This window comes from Montipora foliosa, chromosome 6 (assembly GCF_036669935.1).
Source record: "Montipora foliosa isolate CH-2021 chromosome 6, ASM3666993v2, whole genome shotgun sequence".
Taxonomy (NCBI): domain Eukaryota; kingdom Metazoa; phylum Cnidaria; class Anthozoa; order Scleractinia; family Acroporidae; genus Montipora; species Montipora foliosa.
In genome coordinates, this window is record NC_090874.1 from 36159163 (window position 1) to 36176029 (window position 16867).

Consider the following 16867-nt stretch of genomic DNA (forward strand, 5'->3'; position numbering starts at 1 on the left):
GCACGCTTCCAACAGACCTGTTTATTTTCGTGATTTATGCACGCGCTGCGGGCCTATTGCTGCCACGGATTGAGGGACCGCAAACGAGGAAACAATGTTGCGGAAGGAAATGTTTCCGCGTTTGCTGCCCCAGGAAACATTTGCTACGGAAGCAAAATTTGCTTCTCGAGAAGCAAAAATGTTTCTGAATTCGTTCAGAAACATTTTGCTTCCTCGTTTGAGGGTGCCTTTACACTCCTACGCTGTGACACTCTTACAAACCGGTGACATAGTGTGTAGTGCACCAACAGTGCCGCAAAAAGCAATGTCACAAGATCTTTTTCAGTACAGATTCAACCGCGAGGCAAAAAATTGTCAAACGATTACCAAGGATAAAAAGATGCTGAAACTTATGAACAAGACTTATATTTACATAATACATACGAATATCTACATTTATTTGCGATTGCGCCACTTTACATCTTACTCCATTTTATACCATATAATTATTTCATACCAAAATATTGACTCCACAAAATGTAAACAGAACATTTGCGAAAGTGGGTGCGCGTAAGCTCTAACGGTTTGATGAAGCTGGGACCTATATAAAATTCAGTGTCATGGTCATGTTTGTGCCCCATCTTTAATTTACGTAGTTATGGAACGCAAATGAATGTTGTAACACTGTTCTAAACATTTTGAGGAACCCTATTTTTTTCCATCAATGTTTATAATTTTAGATCGATTTGTTTTTCAGAAGAATTAATAAAAAACAGGATTAAAGTCGCCTGAAAATTCTTTTGTGGAGGCTGTGGACTTCATATTCTAGATAAGCCTTAATTTGCTTTTGGACAAAGCTTCTGGGATCTGAGACGCGCTTTTCATGGTTGTTGGAAAGTTGATTGGCCTCCTTTTAACCAACCAAAATTTGCTACAAAGACTATGGAGAACTTGCGACTCAGTTACCAACCCTAATCGAAAGTTGTATGCAAATGCATCTTCAACCCAATTACTTAAATTCTACTCTTTGCCGCAACTCTTTATTCTACGTTATAATATTACCAAAATTTATATTTTCAGCGAGAAAATAACCACGGCAATATTTGTTACTTGGACGGAAATTTCTGGGAGGGATACATTCAACTCCCATCTGGAACTTTGCTAAAACGTATGGTCACCTTTACAATATAACAAACATCTAACATTTCAAAAATTAGCTCGTTTAAGACCCGTGTCTAAAAAGGAGACAAATTTCAGGCCGAATCAAGGTAGGTTTGTCAGGCTTGCAATAACTTTTCTAAACCAATGCAACTGTATTTATTTTGTGAGGTCTGCCCACATTCATCGAAACATAGTATGGTAAATTTCTTTAACACTTCAATCATCGTTTTTTAGTCCAAAAAACAGGCTTTTGTTACATTTTTCAGAAAAGTGAAAGAGCTTCATTAACCATGCAGTCATATTAAGCGGTTTTTTGTCCATCCGTCACCGTTTTGGACAAGGGTCTACTGTTACGTAAGCATTCGGAAAACTTTGGGTGATTCCTACGTTAGGCAACCTTCACGCTTTGTTTCTGACTCTAAAACTTCGACCAAAACATGTTACGTCATTTTGTAGCAGCTGTGACGTTTTTAATTTGTGCGGCGATCTCCTTTTGAACTGAAAGTGTCTGGGTGAATTTCTGTTCCGTTAAGTTGATAGAAGCGATTGTTTGGAACAAAAGAGCGACGGGGATGTCATCTGGCAACTTTGACAGAAACTGGCCAAGATGAATAAAATCCATTTGAAGTAATTCCTCTCGGTAAAACATCAGTATACCTGAGAAAGCAAACATAAATTTAATATATATACAGATACAAGGCTGCTCCCAAACGGTCGCCCGGCGGCTCGCCAGGGGCGCGCGGGCGACACTTATCACAAGGTGATCCATCCCCACTTTTAATCAATTAATTATGGGCTTTGAAAAAAATACTCGGGCTAAGAACTTTTTCATGGCGCGGAAGGTCGAAGGGCTCCGGAAAATTTGTTCTCAGGAAGCAGCCTTGAGATATACAGAATGTACTCTTTGCAAAAGCTTATACCCATCCCTTTTTCAGCCTATATACTCACGTAACTGGTTTTTTCCCGTCGATGTCTTAGGATTCCTGTGGGTCTTCATGAGAAACCCTAAGAGGGCGCAAGTCCGAGGGATTCCCACGCCTGGTAGCTCCCTCAGAATACTTGGCCACTAATTATTTTCTTAAGGTGGTATCGTCTGAAGAACAAGGCATACGTAAATTTGTGGACGCGTATTCTAGAGTTTAGCCAAGTTTCCAAGTGTACAAAGACAAAATTTCAAGTTCTCTGACCTGGGTAACTTGAAAAGTCTGAGAGTTTCATCATGTTATCTGTTGCCCCATTTCTTTACGTGCAAATTCTTTAAGTGATAAAAGTATGTCATAAGACTTACCCAGAGCAGCCCTGAATAGAAAAGCTTCTCCGTCTCTACAGAACACATCCCACACACGACAGGCTGAGTCCAGAGGAAGAGACTTGCTGAACAAAGTGAACGTCCTGCAGTGAATGAAGTTGAAAAGGGGCGTTTTGATTTAATGCAGTAACAAGTGCCTTGAATGAAAATATTTAAAAAAAAGGTGACTACGGAGGGGAAACAGTACTTAACTCTGCACTGTATTCTCGGATACTGCAACACTCGAAAAGCATCTATATTCGACAATACAACTGAGACGATTCTTACTAGGCAAGAAAGGAATTTAGCCGAAACAGTGTAGCACTGTCTAGAACTAAAAGAAGACAAGAATCCGTTTGAGAGGATCACGATATCCAGTCATTAAAATGTTAGCTCCTAGCCGGTACATTTATACAAAGAGCTTTGCACGAACGCAATTTTGACTCTTTTTGTCTAATAAGGAACCTCGAACTCACGCTCTCCCTCTCGCGATCATTCGTCAATAGTAATCGAGCATGCGTGAGGTTTTAATTTTTAAAAATACGATTTTTCTTACCAGTCGATCAGATACATATCTGGAGTGAAGTTTTCTTCGATAAAATGTCCATGAAGTGCTGGGACATTCTCCTCAAGGAACATTTCAAAGGCAGCAAAGTATGCGATCATCTGGTAAAACAACATTTATTAAAAAATAATTACGATCGCATTAACAGGGAAATCATGTCAATTTTTACTTTGTTACAGTTCTAGATTCATTCCTGTCTCTTTGATTGCCGAGATCATTCATAATTGGGCTTAGTTTTCTGTTGCAACAGAGCTTGGAAAATACCAGTGTTTCATACTAACTCTGGAATAATGAACCAATCATTCGGCTTTCGTGCGATAAGGAGAATTGTGCAGAATTTGAATGGCTTAGCATTTGCGCCTAGTTCAATGTCACCCGCCTCGATGATCCTTCAATATTTCTAAAACTTAGCCTAATCCAAAAACTGTTTTTTTTTCTTTTGATAAAACAGTATAGGAATCTTTAAGTTCTTGTGGTGAAGGTTGTAGTAAAGAATTAACAGTGTTCCCGAACATCATACTTACCATGGGATGATCAACTCTAAAGAACGCCAACTGACATGGTTTGTTGAGCAGATTTGCAAAACAGATAAAAGCATCAGACGGCTCCATGTTCAACAACAAAACGGCTGCCAAGAAAGACATTCCTTGGACCTGAAAATGAGGGAAATATGATAACTGAGTCTAAATGGATGCACAATGTTACATGTACGTCATGCACTACACCGTGACGCCTTCTTGCACACAGAAATGAAAGGGGGTAAACATTTTTGGAGATTTGCTCTTTCAAATCGCGATGCTATTCTCTGCAAAGTAATATAGCTCCGTGTGGCCAATTTCCAAAAGACGGTGAAAACCCGGGTCAGAATAAAGAATACCAGAGGTAACCTTTTCGTGCCAACTAAAAGAAACATATCTGCGAAGTTTCGCGAGTTAAATCCTCTCCGTTCTTGAGATACAGAGGGAAATGTGACACCCGAAAATGGCCCGTAAGGTTTCGGGACTTTCGAGAAACGGGCCCCAGGAATACAATGGTGGCCGGGTATTCTAGAATCGTTCCGAAAAGGCAAAGGCGAGGCGAAGTCGCACACGAGCCACTGGGGGCTAACAGGACCGGATCTTATCCTGCTTTCAAAAGCAAAAAGCGACTAAAGCCTGCCAGTGGTTGTCACTAGCGACGCTGGCACATGCGCAAGCATAACAGGATGCTAGTTAACGTGTTATACCTAGCCTTACGTTGTTGTTACCCACTTATAAACCTGGGTGGGGAAGACAGTTTAGTGCAAGGAAAACCATACGGTGACAGACTGAGTTAAGCCTTAAACTAGAGACCCAGGGGTCGTGAGTCCAGTGAGCTAACCACACTTATGGTCAGAAATAAAGCTAATTAGATGCACGCCCAATTTTGACATCCAACAAATCTTCCACTGGTTATCAATCTCATAAGATCATTAAACCTGCGTATTCTACATGAAGCAATGACAATTGCATAAGAAAAAAGTAATTAAAATTATCAAAAAAACATGAAAAAAGAGTATTACAATATGTTTCAGGTGAAACTTACATATCCCACATCAGGTCTGTAACAGGTGTATGCTCCAAGAATGCTGTGAAGGACATCATGGAACGGACCACCCTAAAACCATAGTAATTAATACAGTGAATAATATTGAGGAGTCCTTAAAAAATCTTCGCTTTTACAAATTTCAGTGCTCCCTAAAAAAGTCTCTCTTATTTTATTTATACTTCCTCTTTGCTCCAGTCCATCTGAAGTGACACAGTTTTTTACTCTCTTTTTTTTCTGTTGTTCTTTGTGTTTGCCTGTCTTTCATCATTATTATATTTGTGTCTCCCAGAATCGACTTTTTTCCTTTAGATATAAAATTCCTTATTCTGCCCCCTAGCTACATGTAGATAAGCTTCTTAGTTATCTTCTAGGAGGCATTGTACCTGTTCGATGAACAGTGGATAAAGAAGACTTCTCAGGACTCGACTTTGGATTTCCTTTCATTTATTTCCAAAAAGATTTTTTTCCAAAATTTGAGCTGCTAAATTCAGAGTGCGGCTTATCTGCTGGTTTTTACGGTACTTATTTTATGTATCTCTATTTACGTGTCGTTTAAGTGACTGTAGAATGAAAGGCTGCTCACCAACAAAGCAGGCCTCCATCTAGTCTCGGAGTTCCAAAGAAAATAATGAACATTTCAGCCCGAGAGTAAAGGTCGGGGAAAACGGCGTTCTGAACATCTCAAACTCAGCTTTTTGTGAAAATGAATAAGACAAAAGAAGAAATTCACCTTTGTTATAGGAGAAAAATGCCCTCAGGAATACATGTGTAAAGAGTTTCAACAGCGCACAGCTATTGAAAGTCGCACCATTATGGTGGCATTTCTAACATTTTGTACTTTCCAGGAATTTGATGGGTGTATCTATTCCGCTATTTACTTGATTTATATTTCCAAAACAGGAAAACATTAATCATGAATTATGGATTGACTTTTACACAGCAAACACAACTGGAAAAATTACGATTGTAGCAATCTTTGTACCCAAACAGAAAGCACACAAAAAAATTACCAAAGACACCCTAAATCACCAAACATCAGATTAAAAGAAAATTATCCGAATCAACATACCTCCTGAAATATACAGAGTGATGGAAATGTACGTGAGACATCCATCATGATCAATTCAACTGTGTGTGCCTTGCTAACAACTGTGTGATCACTTGTTGGTAGCTCTGCAACTACATGAATTTGTTCAGATGTACTCTTCTTCTTATTCTGCCGAGTTGTGAATAACTTCTCATACGCATGTGACTGGAATATGTCAAATAATTCTGAAAGAGGAGCAATATTTTGCATGCAGAGTTAGCTTTTTGACATAAAAATTAATTTGCAATTTAAACCATTCAGGCTTCCAATTAGAGGTCTCATTACAACTTTGCATTGTCCAGAGTGTTTTTCATTTTTTTGTTATTAGATAATAATGGTCAAAACCTTTCGACTGTATTCAGTCTCCAACCAGTGATGAGGTAGACTGGTTACCTATCACTTTGTAAGTAGAAACGTTCAACTGTGGTTGACTGGTTTTCAAAAAGCTCTGTTGGTGGATTTTATTTCAAATTGTTTGGATGAGTTATTCCCTTGGTAGACTGCAGTCGAGCAGTTCTCTTATTAATTTTTTGTTTTTCTTGATGCTGCTAAAGTTGTACAGAAAGCCTGGCAAAGTTTTTCTAACACGCCTACCAAAACAACTGTGCTACTGCCCACAACAAAAAGACTATGTGTGCACTATGATCACCTTGAGTACAAGCAAAGGATGCTGTTGAGCGAGTAAACAAGTGAAAGCTGTAACTTGCCCATTCCCAGGTCTCTGCCATTTCAGAGAACACCAACATAGACGACGACAACGAGAACGACATCTCAAAATATGAATTCTCATTACTGTAATCACTTCGTGACTATTTCAACATTTTTAATAGGATGAGGGTGTGGCCGTTCCTCAAGAATGACACTGGTCGGAACAGTGCTTAATTTAGGGGAGAAAGTGAAAATTTAACCTCAAATGATGACGTCCTTGATAAAACCTAAAATTTGGCTATTTCTTGTTGTTGTTTAGCAGATAGCGGCAAAGAAATGGACAAAAATGAAACATGCACATGCAGGGCGTGCAAAGCTGTTGTTTTTGTCCCCTAAATATGCAAGTTTTGGATGTTTTTGTTGCTGTCACTGTTGCTTAAGTTCCCTATTGCATCACCTGCAACGAGATCAGTCTTGATCGTAACCACCCTGTTTTGTTGTTTGGTAACCGAAAAGTGCAACCAAAGCCTTCTAAACGCTTCTTCGAAATAATCCACTGAGCATCCATTATACCAATATCTACTCGCCCCTCACTCACAATTATTGAAACTTGAAAGAAGCGCGCACGATCTGCCGGATGTCCGAGATTTACGGCCATCCGGTATTGGCTACGACCAGAGCCTTTCGTTTCGTCAACCATGTGACCAAAGGAAACGGAGGGCTCTGGGGACGAGAATGGCTTAGCCACTGGGTCATGCCCAGAAATGATTGTTTGTTGCACACCACAATAATACAATTTTTTAGAAAAAGTTAGACTGAATATCAATCCGAAAAGTACCGTGGGTAATGTGAAGGTCATTGCCAATAGCCAGTTTCCACACTTTTCCCCGCACACTAGGAGGAAGACCTTGCCACCAAAGTTCTCTTGTCCTCTTTGCATGCTGCCTTTATATGAAGGAGAAAGGTAAAATGACCAATGAGGATACAAAAAAAGGAAAATATATCTTTTTAAATTAATTCTTTCATGCAGAGCCTAAAAATAACTAATAATCAATTGATATTGACAGCATTTAAAAAAGAAATATGAATCATCCAAAACCCTTTATAAAGAAAGAAATTTTGGTGATTAAATTAAAATAAAATGGTATTTACCAGCTAGGAGGTCCGTATAGGGAAAAACTGTGTCAGAGGTCTCGAGTATGGCCCGAAGCCAAAGGCTGAGGGCGGTACTCGACACCAAGGGCGCAGTTTTTACCTATATGGTCCAACCGAGGCAGGTGTATAACCTGTTTATTTGTGCTGGCTGGGAACCATTGCTTAACGCTGGCCTGCGATGCTCATTATCAAAAGGGAAATATCAGACAATACAGCAATGATCAGTTGAAATGGACAGATTCTGTTCACAATATTTATTAATTTTAAAAACATTTCAAAGGGGCAAGCTTCCACCCACTCCCAGAGCCAATCAGATTGCAGGACTTACAGAATTCCGTCTGCTCGCACATTGAGAAAAAAATGATATGTGGGTAAAAATAATAATCTAAAGGGAAATGAATATTCTTTGAACGGCTGACAGGGGGTTTTCAATGATACCAAAGCGACCAGAAACTTTCAACATACCTTCAACGATAAACACGAAGTAAACAAAAAAATGATGGAGAAAAATGTCTAACAAAACATACATTGTTTCCCAATTCGGTAAGATGTCATTTGTCCACAAAGAGGCAGCAGAGACAATTCCATCTTCTTGTTTGCACTTGTCTCTAAGCTTCTTTTCTTGAAGCATCATATCCTTCAATTCTACAATTAGAAAGCAAAAAAGTAGTGACACTAAGAAAAAATTGTCAATGATATTATGTAGGTGAGAGGGTAAGGTTTTCTGTTATGGCATGGTACACTCAAAAAATTTCCCAGTGCCTTTAGCAGGAGTTGGCATCATGACTTTCCAATAATTAGTTCTGATGTTCTACCAATGAACCATACAAGACTTGTGGGAAGTGGATGTTTGTCTTTAAAAAGAGGGCAGTCTGATGATAGGAACAGGGGCTTGAGAAGGTCCAACAAGATGATTAAATTTTGAAGATGGCGTGAGCTGGACAGCAAAAGTGGCAGTAGTGGAAAATTGACACCACCTAGGGCCAAACTGGAGATGTCAACACTGCTCAATTCAACAGATGTGAGTCGGAGTAGTCCTGTCTTACTCATCATTATTGCTGGGGATAGCATTGGAAAATATGTTGGTAGAGTTATTGAAATCATACATGTTTGAACTTTGGATCTTTATATATTATTGAGTCTGATTCCCAGATGTAATTCCTAATCATTTCAATTTGGCCTGGATGTTTTATACAGAAAAGGAGGTAAATTATTTTCCCCTGACATTTGTACATGGTGTGTCAAAAAGAGTTACATGTAACTAAGGGCGTGTTCGATTGACCGTAGTCCGGAATAGGAATACATTTGAAACAAAAGAAGACCCTGGTCTAACAGTTTCTCAACAAGTATCGAAACATTTTTTGTTGAATGAAACAAAAAAAATTAAATGCATGTGTCTTTGTCGACGAGAGTCATTGTAGCGCAAAATGGCAAGTTTCACTAAGATGTATCTTTTAATCCCGGTCTAGCATGTCACCTACATGATCTTTCATGAGTGAAATCAATTGACTTTCTTGACGATTTGAAGCTTTCCCTTTCTTGTTAATCTTTGGAACTAGTGTTTTGTTTCTATCAGCGCAATTTACGGCACAAAGTGTTGGTCCAAAAAGTATCACTGGAGATCTCCTTTCCAAGCGGCAACTGGAGATTGAAATAAGCTTAGTTTTATTTCGTCTTTGTTTCTGATGTCTTTAGCACAAAGTCAACAATAGGGCCATTTATACGAGAGAAAATAAGCCGTGGCATACATATATGCGAAAGGAACTATTTATATGTGTATAAATTCCAAGGCCAGGATAAGCCGCGACTTGAGAAAGCCGCGAACGTAGATTTTGTACCATTTATACGGGGTGCTCGCGTCTTATGTAAGCCGCGGCTTATTTTCTCTCGTATAAACGGCCCTAATAATTTCCTCTTTCGATTTTGTAGAAACAAACAATCCCATGTTCGATTGTTTTCGTCGTATTGTGCCATCAAGTGCAGGACTTTCGAATGACATCATCCCCTTTTTGGCGCAAAACGCAAATGAAAACCTTGCAATTATTAGTGAGTGCAAGTACCTGGCACAAGAAGAGTACAAGAGAAGACATGACATTATGCCAGGTTGGTCCACTGGACGCTCTGCTGTAAGCATGACTTGAGCAAAAGTGAGAAATGGTATGATAACCAACCGGATAGTGTGGTGGAAAATGAAAGATGTAAGATACTGTGGGATATGACCATACAGGGTGACCATGTTATCGAGGCCAGAAGACCTGACATTGAACTGTTGTTGAAAAGGAGAGTAACAAGGCAATTATTGTGGATATTGCTTCACTGTAGGATCACAAAGTGTATGAAAAGGAGGGTGAAAAGATTGATAAGTGCCAAGATTTGAAGAGGGAGATTGGAAAACTATATGCAGGGTTCTCCCTAGTTTTCAGCACAACATGTAAGGGATCTTTTCAAACCGGTAAAGCATTTGGTTAATGTTGGACATTCTGCAAAGGATAAGCGACTTCTGAGCATTTGCAGGCGGTAATAAGTGCTCTCACAAGCGGTCAATTTTACCGGTTACCGACCTGATAAGGAGAAACCTGTATATGGGGTATCAGACAGCAGGAAATGGTACCATTAGTTGTTGGTGCACTCAGAGCAGTAAGCAGAAGGTTGGATACATGGCTTGATGACCTGGGGATTACCATTAGGACAGGATTGCTGCAGAAAACAGCTTTGTTCAAAACAGCAAGGATTTTAAGGAAGCTGTTGGAAAGGTGAAGGAGAAGGAATGACTCAAGGGGCCTTTGGCCATTGGTTATGGCTTGCTTCCTTGGTGTAATGTCGGTATAACATCCATCCGAGCTAAAGCATTAAGATGATAATAATAATAGTAATATTAATACTACTACTACCACTACCACTACCACTACCACTACTACTACTAATAATAATTTAATAACAATAATAATAATAATAATAATAATAATAATAATAATAATAATAATAATAATAATAATAATAATAATAATAATGAGAAAGATTCTCAGGTAAAAGATTGCAAAAGGAAAAAACTATCTAATGAAATCTGAACTTCCAAGAATGTAGACGATTTACAGACAGCTAAAGAAATACTCAAACAGAAGATCCAAGCCCAGGCACAGAGGCTCAGGCAATTTGAAAAAAGGAGCACCTTCTTCAGGCAGAACAAAATCTTCAAAGAAAATGCAAAGTCCTTTTACCGTGAGCTACATGTAGGAAAGAAAACAATTGAGGTGAACGAGCCCCCTCCCATAGGGGAGGTTGAGGACGTCTGGAAAAACATCTGGGAGAAATATGAAGCCCACAATGAGAATGCAACCTGGATCCAACAAGTGGCAGATGCATATAAGGACCTGGAAAGCCAAAACTGGGAAGATATCGCCCTTGACGAAACTACCGTGGCCATCAAGAAGTCAAGTAACTGGAATCCCCAGGTACAGATGGAGTCCCCAACTTTTGGATAAAAAACCTACATGCTACCCACGAAGATCTCACTAGGGGATACAACGAAGCTGTAAAACACTCACACAATTGCCCTGCATGGTTCACTGTGGGAGTTACCTATCTACTGCCCAAGTCGGAGGACACTAAGAACCCAATAAACTACAGGCCCACCTGCCTACCAACAATGTTTAAGATCTTGACATCCATCTTGGCAGAAAGAACATACAATTTTCTTGACCACAACAACTTATTGCCAGATGAACAGAAAGGGTGCAGATGTGGGAGCTATGGTTGTAAAGACCAACTGCTTATTAATAGGATGGTGCTCGAAGACACCAAATCTAAGAAGAAAAACCTCTCAACAGCATGGATCGATTATAAAAAAGCATTTGATAGTGTACCCCACTCATGGATTAAGAGGACACTTGAAATGTATAAAGTGTGCACAACTTCCGTAAGTTTCACCTCTGAAAGTATGAAATTGTGGAAAACCACCTTGGACCACCACCATTCCAGCAGATCCATGACATCTAGGCCAATTAAAATTAAGTGTGGCATTTTCCAGGGAGATTCCTTATCATCCCTACTCTTTTGTATTGCACTCGCTCCCCTTAGCTCACTGTTAAACGAAAGTACATATGGATACAAAATTCTGGGTGGCAAAATAAACCACTTATTTTACACGGATGACCAGAAAACCTTTGCTAAAAACGACGACCAACTAACAGGTCTCCTCACCATTGTAAAAACCTTTAGGGATGACATCCGGATGGAGTTTGGCCTAGAGAAATGTGCAAAAGCAACCTTCAAAAGAGGTCGACTCAAAAACACCAGAAATCTAGATCTAGACACCACCACCACAACCACAACCATAAAAGAACTTGAACAAGAGGGAACATATAAGTATCTTGGAGTAAATGAGGGAGATGGCATTCAGCATGCGGCCATGAAAGTGAAGATTCGAAAAGAATATTACAGAAGAACCAGATTGATATTAAAGAGTGAACTTAATGCAATCAATCGCATTGAAGCTATAAACATCTTAGCTATGCCAGTGCTCACATACAGCTTTAATATCATTAACTGGAAACTGTCTGCGATCAAGAAATTACACACTAAAACCAGAAAGCTTCTCACCATGGCAAATATGCATCACCCAAAAGCTGATATTGATCGACTGTATCTCCCAAGATCAGACGGTGGACGAGGTCTTGCGCAACTAGAACTGACCTATAAGACTACAACTATTGGTTTAGATGCCTACTTGACATCAAGCAATGATCGACTCCTTCACTTAGTCCAACGACATGACAAAAAGAAAAAGCTCTATCCTATCCAAAGAGAAGCTGAAAAATACAAACAAGAATTAGACCTTCAAGAGACATCCCTTACATGTGATGAAAGAGCAGTTCTGCAAGCAAAGAAAATCAAAGCAACTGCAAAACACCAAGGCCAGCAACAACTGCAGAAAAGATGGGAAGAAAAAGCAATGCATGGTAGATATCCCTTACAGATTAGAGATGCCGATCTTGACATGAAGTTGACAAACCAATGGATCAAATTGAGCGGGCTAAAATCGGAAACAGAGGGACTAATTACAGTGGCACAAGACCAAGCTCTCCTTACTAAAACATACCAGCATCACATTATCAAATATGGCACTGATCCTCAATTGCCGCCTTTGTAATAGATCCCAGGAAACCATAGACCACATTATATCAGGTTGCCCAGAACTCGCAAAGACAGAATATATCCACCTGCACAATAAGGTCGCAACCCGCCTCCACTGGAATATCTGCAGGGAATACAATGTAGACACTGTAGACAAGTGGTATGAACACGATCCTAAAACAGTAGTAGAAGAAGATGACATCACTATCCTCTGTGACATGCTGATCCAGACAGATAGAATAATAACAGCAAACCGACCAGACATCGGGATCAAGAATAAGCGGGAAAACAAATATACCCTTATTGATGTGGCCATACCATCTGATAAAAACACCTCTATTAAAGTGTCAAAGAAACTGTCCAAATACAAAGATCTGGAAATACAAATAGCCCGCATGTGGCAGATGAGGACAGTGGTAATTCCCGTTGTTTAAGGTGTCCCATCTGGGACTCGCATATTTTTCCGAGTCTACATTTCTCCTTACATTTAATATCCTTGTTGTTGTTTCATCTTTCACACACTCACTTTGGAGGTTGGTTGGCTGCATCTTGATATGCTTTAATGTGACAGCGCGATGCTGTTAGTGAGTTTCAAATGTGCTAGTCAGTACTTGGCTGTGTAGCCGTGCGATGTGGTTCCAGTCGAGACCCACAAATTGACCCTTGCTAACCATAGAGTCTCCAGTAGCTCAGTGGTTAGAGCATCCGACTAGATCACGGAGGGTCATGGGTTCAAATCCCATCTGGGACTCGGGTATTTTTCCGAGTCTACATTTCTCCTTACATTTAATATCATTGTTGTTGTTTCATCTTTCACACGTTATTAAGAAAGGCACAGAATAACATCTCCACGAAAACCCAGGCAATCTCAACCTACAGGAAATCCAAAAAACAGCACACATTCTGAGAAAGGTTCTCTCAATCAAGTAAATCGAACAAACACTCCTGTAGTGCCTTAGAACCATGGTTTGGTTCTGGCCCTAGTAGGGAAAATGTCGACAAATCGAAAAACAATAATAATAACAACAACAACAACAATAATAATAATAATAATAATAATAATAATAATAATAATAATAATAATAACCGATTGTGAGATAAAAGCCCACAGACCAGAAAGAAAAAAGTTGCCAACTCATCGGCATGTCTATCCCCACTGAGATCAAAGACCTACATACGTGCATACAGAAGATCACAATGCTTGGAACATCTCACATCCGAAGAAAGGCTTCATCCATCAAAGAGACTTCTAATGCATCCTAACCCTAGGCCCAAGGATTAGGCCAGTTATTATGCTCTACCGTGTGGCTTCAGATCAAAGAAAATTAATAATGATAATAAAAATAAAAATAAAAATAATTATTTTTCTACCTTTTTTCTTTGCCTCAGCTACCATTGCTTCATACTGTTTCCTGTGTTTTCTCTCTTCTGATGCTGATTTTGCTGGGAGGTTGCTAAAATTGACAAACACAAAATCCTCAGGTGGGTAATCAACAATTCATAAGCTGAGAATTGGACACAGTTTGAAGCTACATGCACTCTAGTTAGGGGGTTTGTGAATGTTGCTTAGTTATAATAATGGACTGTAATTCTTTGTTATAAAGGCTGAACTAAGACTGAATTACTCTGACTCATATTATTAATTCATTACAATATTAACTTATCTATTTGACAGTCTATTGCTTGCAACCTATAACACTCTGTTTTAAAGAACCTTACTCACCCACTTTACATTGCACGCGAACATTACTTCAGTCGCCATTTTCAGACCCACGAAATCCTAAAATCAATGACTTTGTGAAGTAAAGGGGCTATATAATTCTGTTTTCCATTGGAAAATAAGCTATGTTTATTAGAATTTGAGTTTCTAATATCATTTATGTATGACTTGCTCTTCGCAACATGTTATCGAGTGGAAACAGAATCATTGTTGAACCATCTACTCTTGGAATGGCAGCAAATTGGGAATTACTCGATTAACCCTTTGACGTCCAAACCAGACCGAAACCGGCCAGACTTAGTATTTTACTCTGTCTAACGCCAGATGATTTTACTCGGCAATAAGGAACTCCTGGGAGTCAATAGGTTAACGACTGGAACGATCGGAATTAATGTATTATCATTTCTGGAAAATGAAGAAATAACTTCTTGGGCTACATTGTAAAGAGTCACAAACAGCAAATCCACTATCAGATCAATAATTCTGTTCAAAAAATTCAATTCGGTTGTACGTGTCTTCCGCTCAGGCTGCCAGCACTTAACAAAGAGGCAAGGCAAGTCTTCAGCAAACTGTCATTTGAATACTGATCTCCATCACAATCGGTAAAAAACCTTTATCCATTGCTGTTCATTTCATTTTTGTCGCTGATAATAAAACAGCATTTTGTGGAAGCAAGCTTGTGTGTAACATTCTTGGTCTGGAAAGTTGAAAACTATAGAAGCTTATAGAGGTCAGAAGGTCAGCTTGTGTTATTTGAAGGAAGGAGTAATTTTTGTGGGATTCAACACTAGTTTGAAGACTAGGTAAACTTGAAAAAGAAGAAATTCTAGGAACATATAGTAAGAGCATTTCATCTAATGCTACAACTGTGTATTGTGCGTACCACAATGAATTTGTCTTTAGTTTACTTTATACTCACTTAACACTACCCGCTTGCATTAAGTTCATTTCCCAAGTACTGCGCTATTAAACTTTCTCACATTGTTGTTTCCATTGCAAAATTCATGCTTGGGTATAAAATAAATATGGGTTACTCACTTGGAAATTAAGGTCCAATACATTTATAAAAGTTTAAACAATTAAGTACCATGCATAGAAACTGTATTTCCCCCTTGAATTTACTGCATACGTAGCTCCACGCTTCATAGAAAAGCGCTTAAAATGAAGGTATTCTGCTGGTTTTCTGATTGAAATCCCTTTAATTTCACAGGACAATCCTCCTCAAGGATCTTCAAAGTGTTTTTTATTCTTGTGACAAGATTGTTGTAATCAATGATACTTGCCCATATATGGAAGTAGACGCTCCAAATTCCCAGATAATAAAAACAAAGGCGTGCAATGTAAAGTGGGTGAGTACGGCGCTTAAAGAATAAAAGGGGAAAGTCTCTGTTATGAGCCTAGAAAGGCCCATTAGGCCAGCGCTTATCTCTGGTTTCTGTAGCATGAAGTGACTAGGAGTATTTCTACTCCCCCCTGGATGGGATGCTGGTCCATCATAGGGTTACCCCCAGCATTTTTGCCGGTACCCATTTATACACCTGGACGGAGAGAGGCACCGTGAGAGTAAAGTGTCTTGCCCAAGAACACAACACAATGTCCCCAGCCAGGACCTGAACCCGGACCACTCGATCCGGAGTCGAGCTCTCTAACCATGAGGCCATCGCGCCTCCCACCTCTGGCCTCTTAAACAATGGTGGCATGAAAATCAAGTAATTCACTGAACACAATGTTATTTTTATAAAAGAGACTTATGAAGGATATTACATGACCGAGTGGGGATCTGACTTTTATCTTTGAGTGCTGGTAGTGTTGTTCACAGACTTTCATGTTGCTGATCAATAGAAAATATCTGGGAAAATGAGGCAGTAAGAGAAATTTCCAATTCATACCTTGGCCTGTTTTCAAAAATGAGTGCAGTTGTTGAGCTTCCAGTGGTAGGTTTCCTTTTTAAAGAAAGAAACTTTGAGCGTGAAATTGGGGGAGTCATTGAAGGCTTATCACCAGTAGATTTCCGCTTGAAGTCCTCTGTTGAATGCAACAAAAATAGTGGTGCAAGATGTAATGCATTAGAATGATGTTGCATGTTGTTCTGTACAGTATCGCTACCATCAATAAATGATTTCGTGGCGAGAAATTCAAAAATGAAGCTTGCTCACCAAGAAGAACCAAAAGAGGGGCCAAATTCTAACCTGTTTACAAACTTGAATTAAATAATGACAATAATCTTTTGTCTACAATCTCTAGGCAATTTGTAGATTCAAGTAAAAAACATGGTCCTTGGGCCAGGCATTTTAATGATCGGTAATGGTAATGTTATTCCTCAAAAATTCTTTGAGCTTTCTGAAAAAATTACCTCGGTTAAAAGAGGATGAGTGAGTGGCTAGATCAATGCTATTATCCTGGGCTTCTTTTAGAGGGACCTTGCCAAACAACTTCCATCCTTGAACAGGCTGCTTTTCAGAAGATCTTGAAAACAGGCCCCTAAATAATAATGGTTAATAATATTAGCACCACAGAAGCATGTAGAATAATAACCCATAGCCTGCATAGCAGATGGTTTGGTGA

The 16867-nt window shown here is 39.2% G+C and overlaps 1 protein-coding gene, 1 non-coding gene and 1 pseudogene across 2 annotated transcripts in view; 2 read left to right on the forward strand and 1 right to left on the reverse strand.

The window, feature by feature from the left end:
* Positions 1 to 16867, forward strand: part of LOC138008657 (uncharacterized) — a 482701-nt pseudogene that overhangs the window by 434165 nt on the left and 31669 nt on the right.
* The window catches only part of LOC138007228 (TBC1 domain family member 14-like), a 21836-nt gene continuing 5360 nt past the window's right edge, over positions 392 to 16867 (reverse strand). The window contains exons 2-12 of the mRNA XM_068854021.1: positions 16656 to 16783; positions 16192 to 16327; positions 13954 to 14036; positions 7977 to 8094; positions 7133 to 7239; positions 5629 to 5831; positions 4557 to 4628; positions 3518 to 3646; positions 2985 to 3094; positions 2429 to 2532; positions 392 to 1797 (exon numbers count right to left, since the gene is read on the reverse strand). Coding sequence (XP_068710122.1) covers positions 1586 to 1797; positions 2429 to 2532; positions 2985 to 3094; positions 3518 to 3646; positions 4557 to 4628; positions 5629 to 5831; positions 7133 to 7239; positions 7977 to 8094; positions 13954 to 14036; positions 16192 to 16327; positions 16656 to 16783 — 1402 coding nt within the window. The 3' untranslated portion in view covers positions 392 to 1585. The remainder of the gene's footprint in view (positions 1798 to 2428; positions 2533 to 2984; positions 3095 to 3517; positions 3647 to 4556; positions 4629 to 5628; positions 5832 to 7132; positions 7240 to 7976; positions 8095 to 13953; positions 14037 to 16191; positions 16328 to 16655; positions 16784 to 16867) is intronic.
* On the forward strand, positions 13260 to 13333 carry Trnas-aga (transfer RNA serine (anticodon AGA)). The gene has a single exon. It is a non-coding gene; the product is annotated as a tRNA-Ser (tRNA).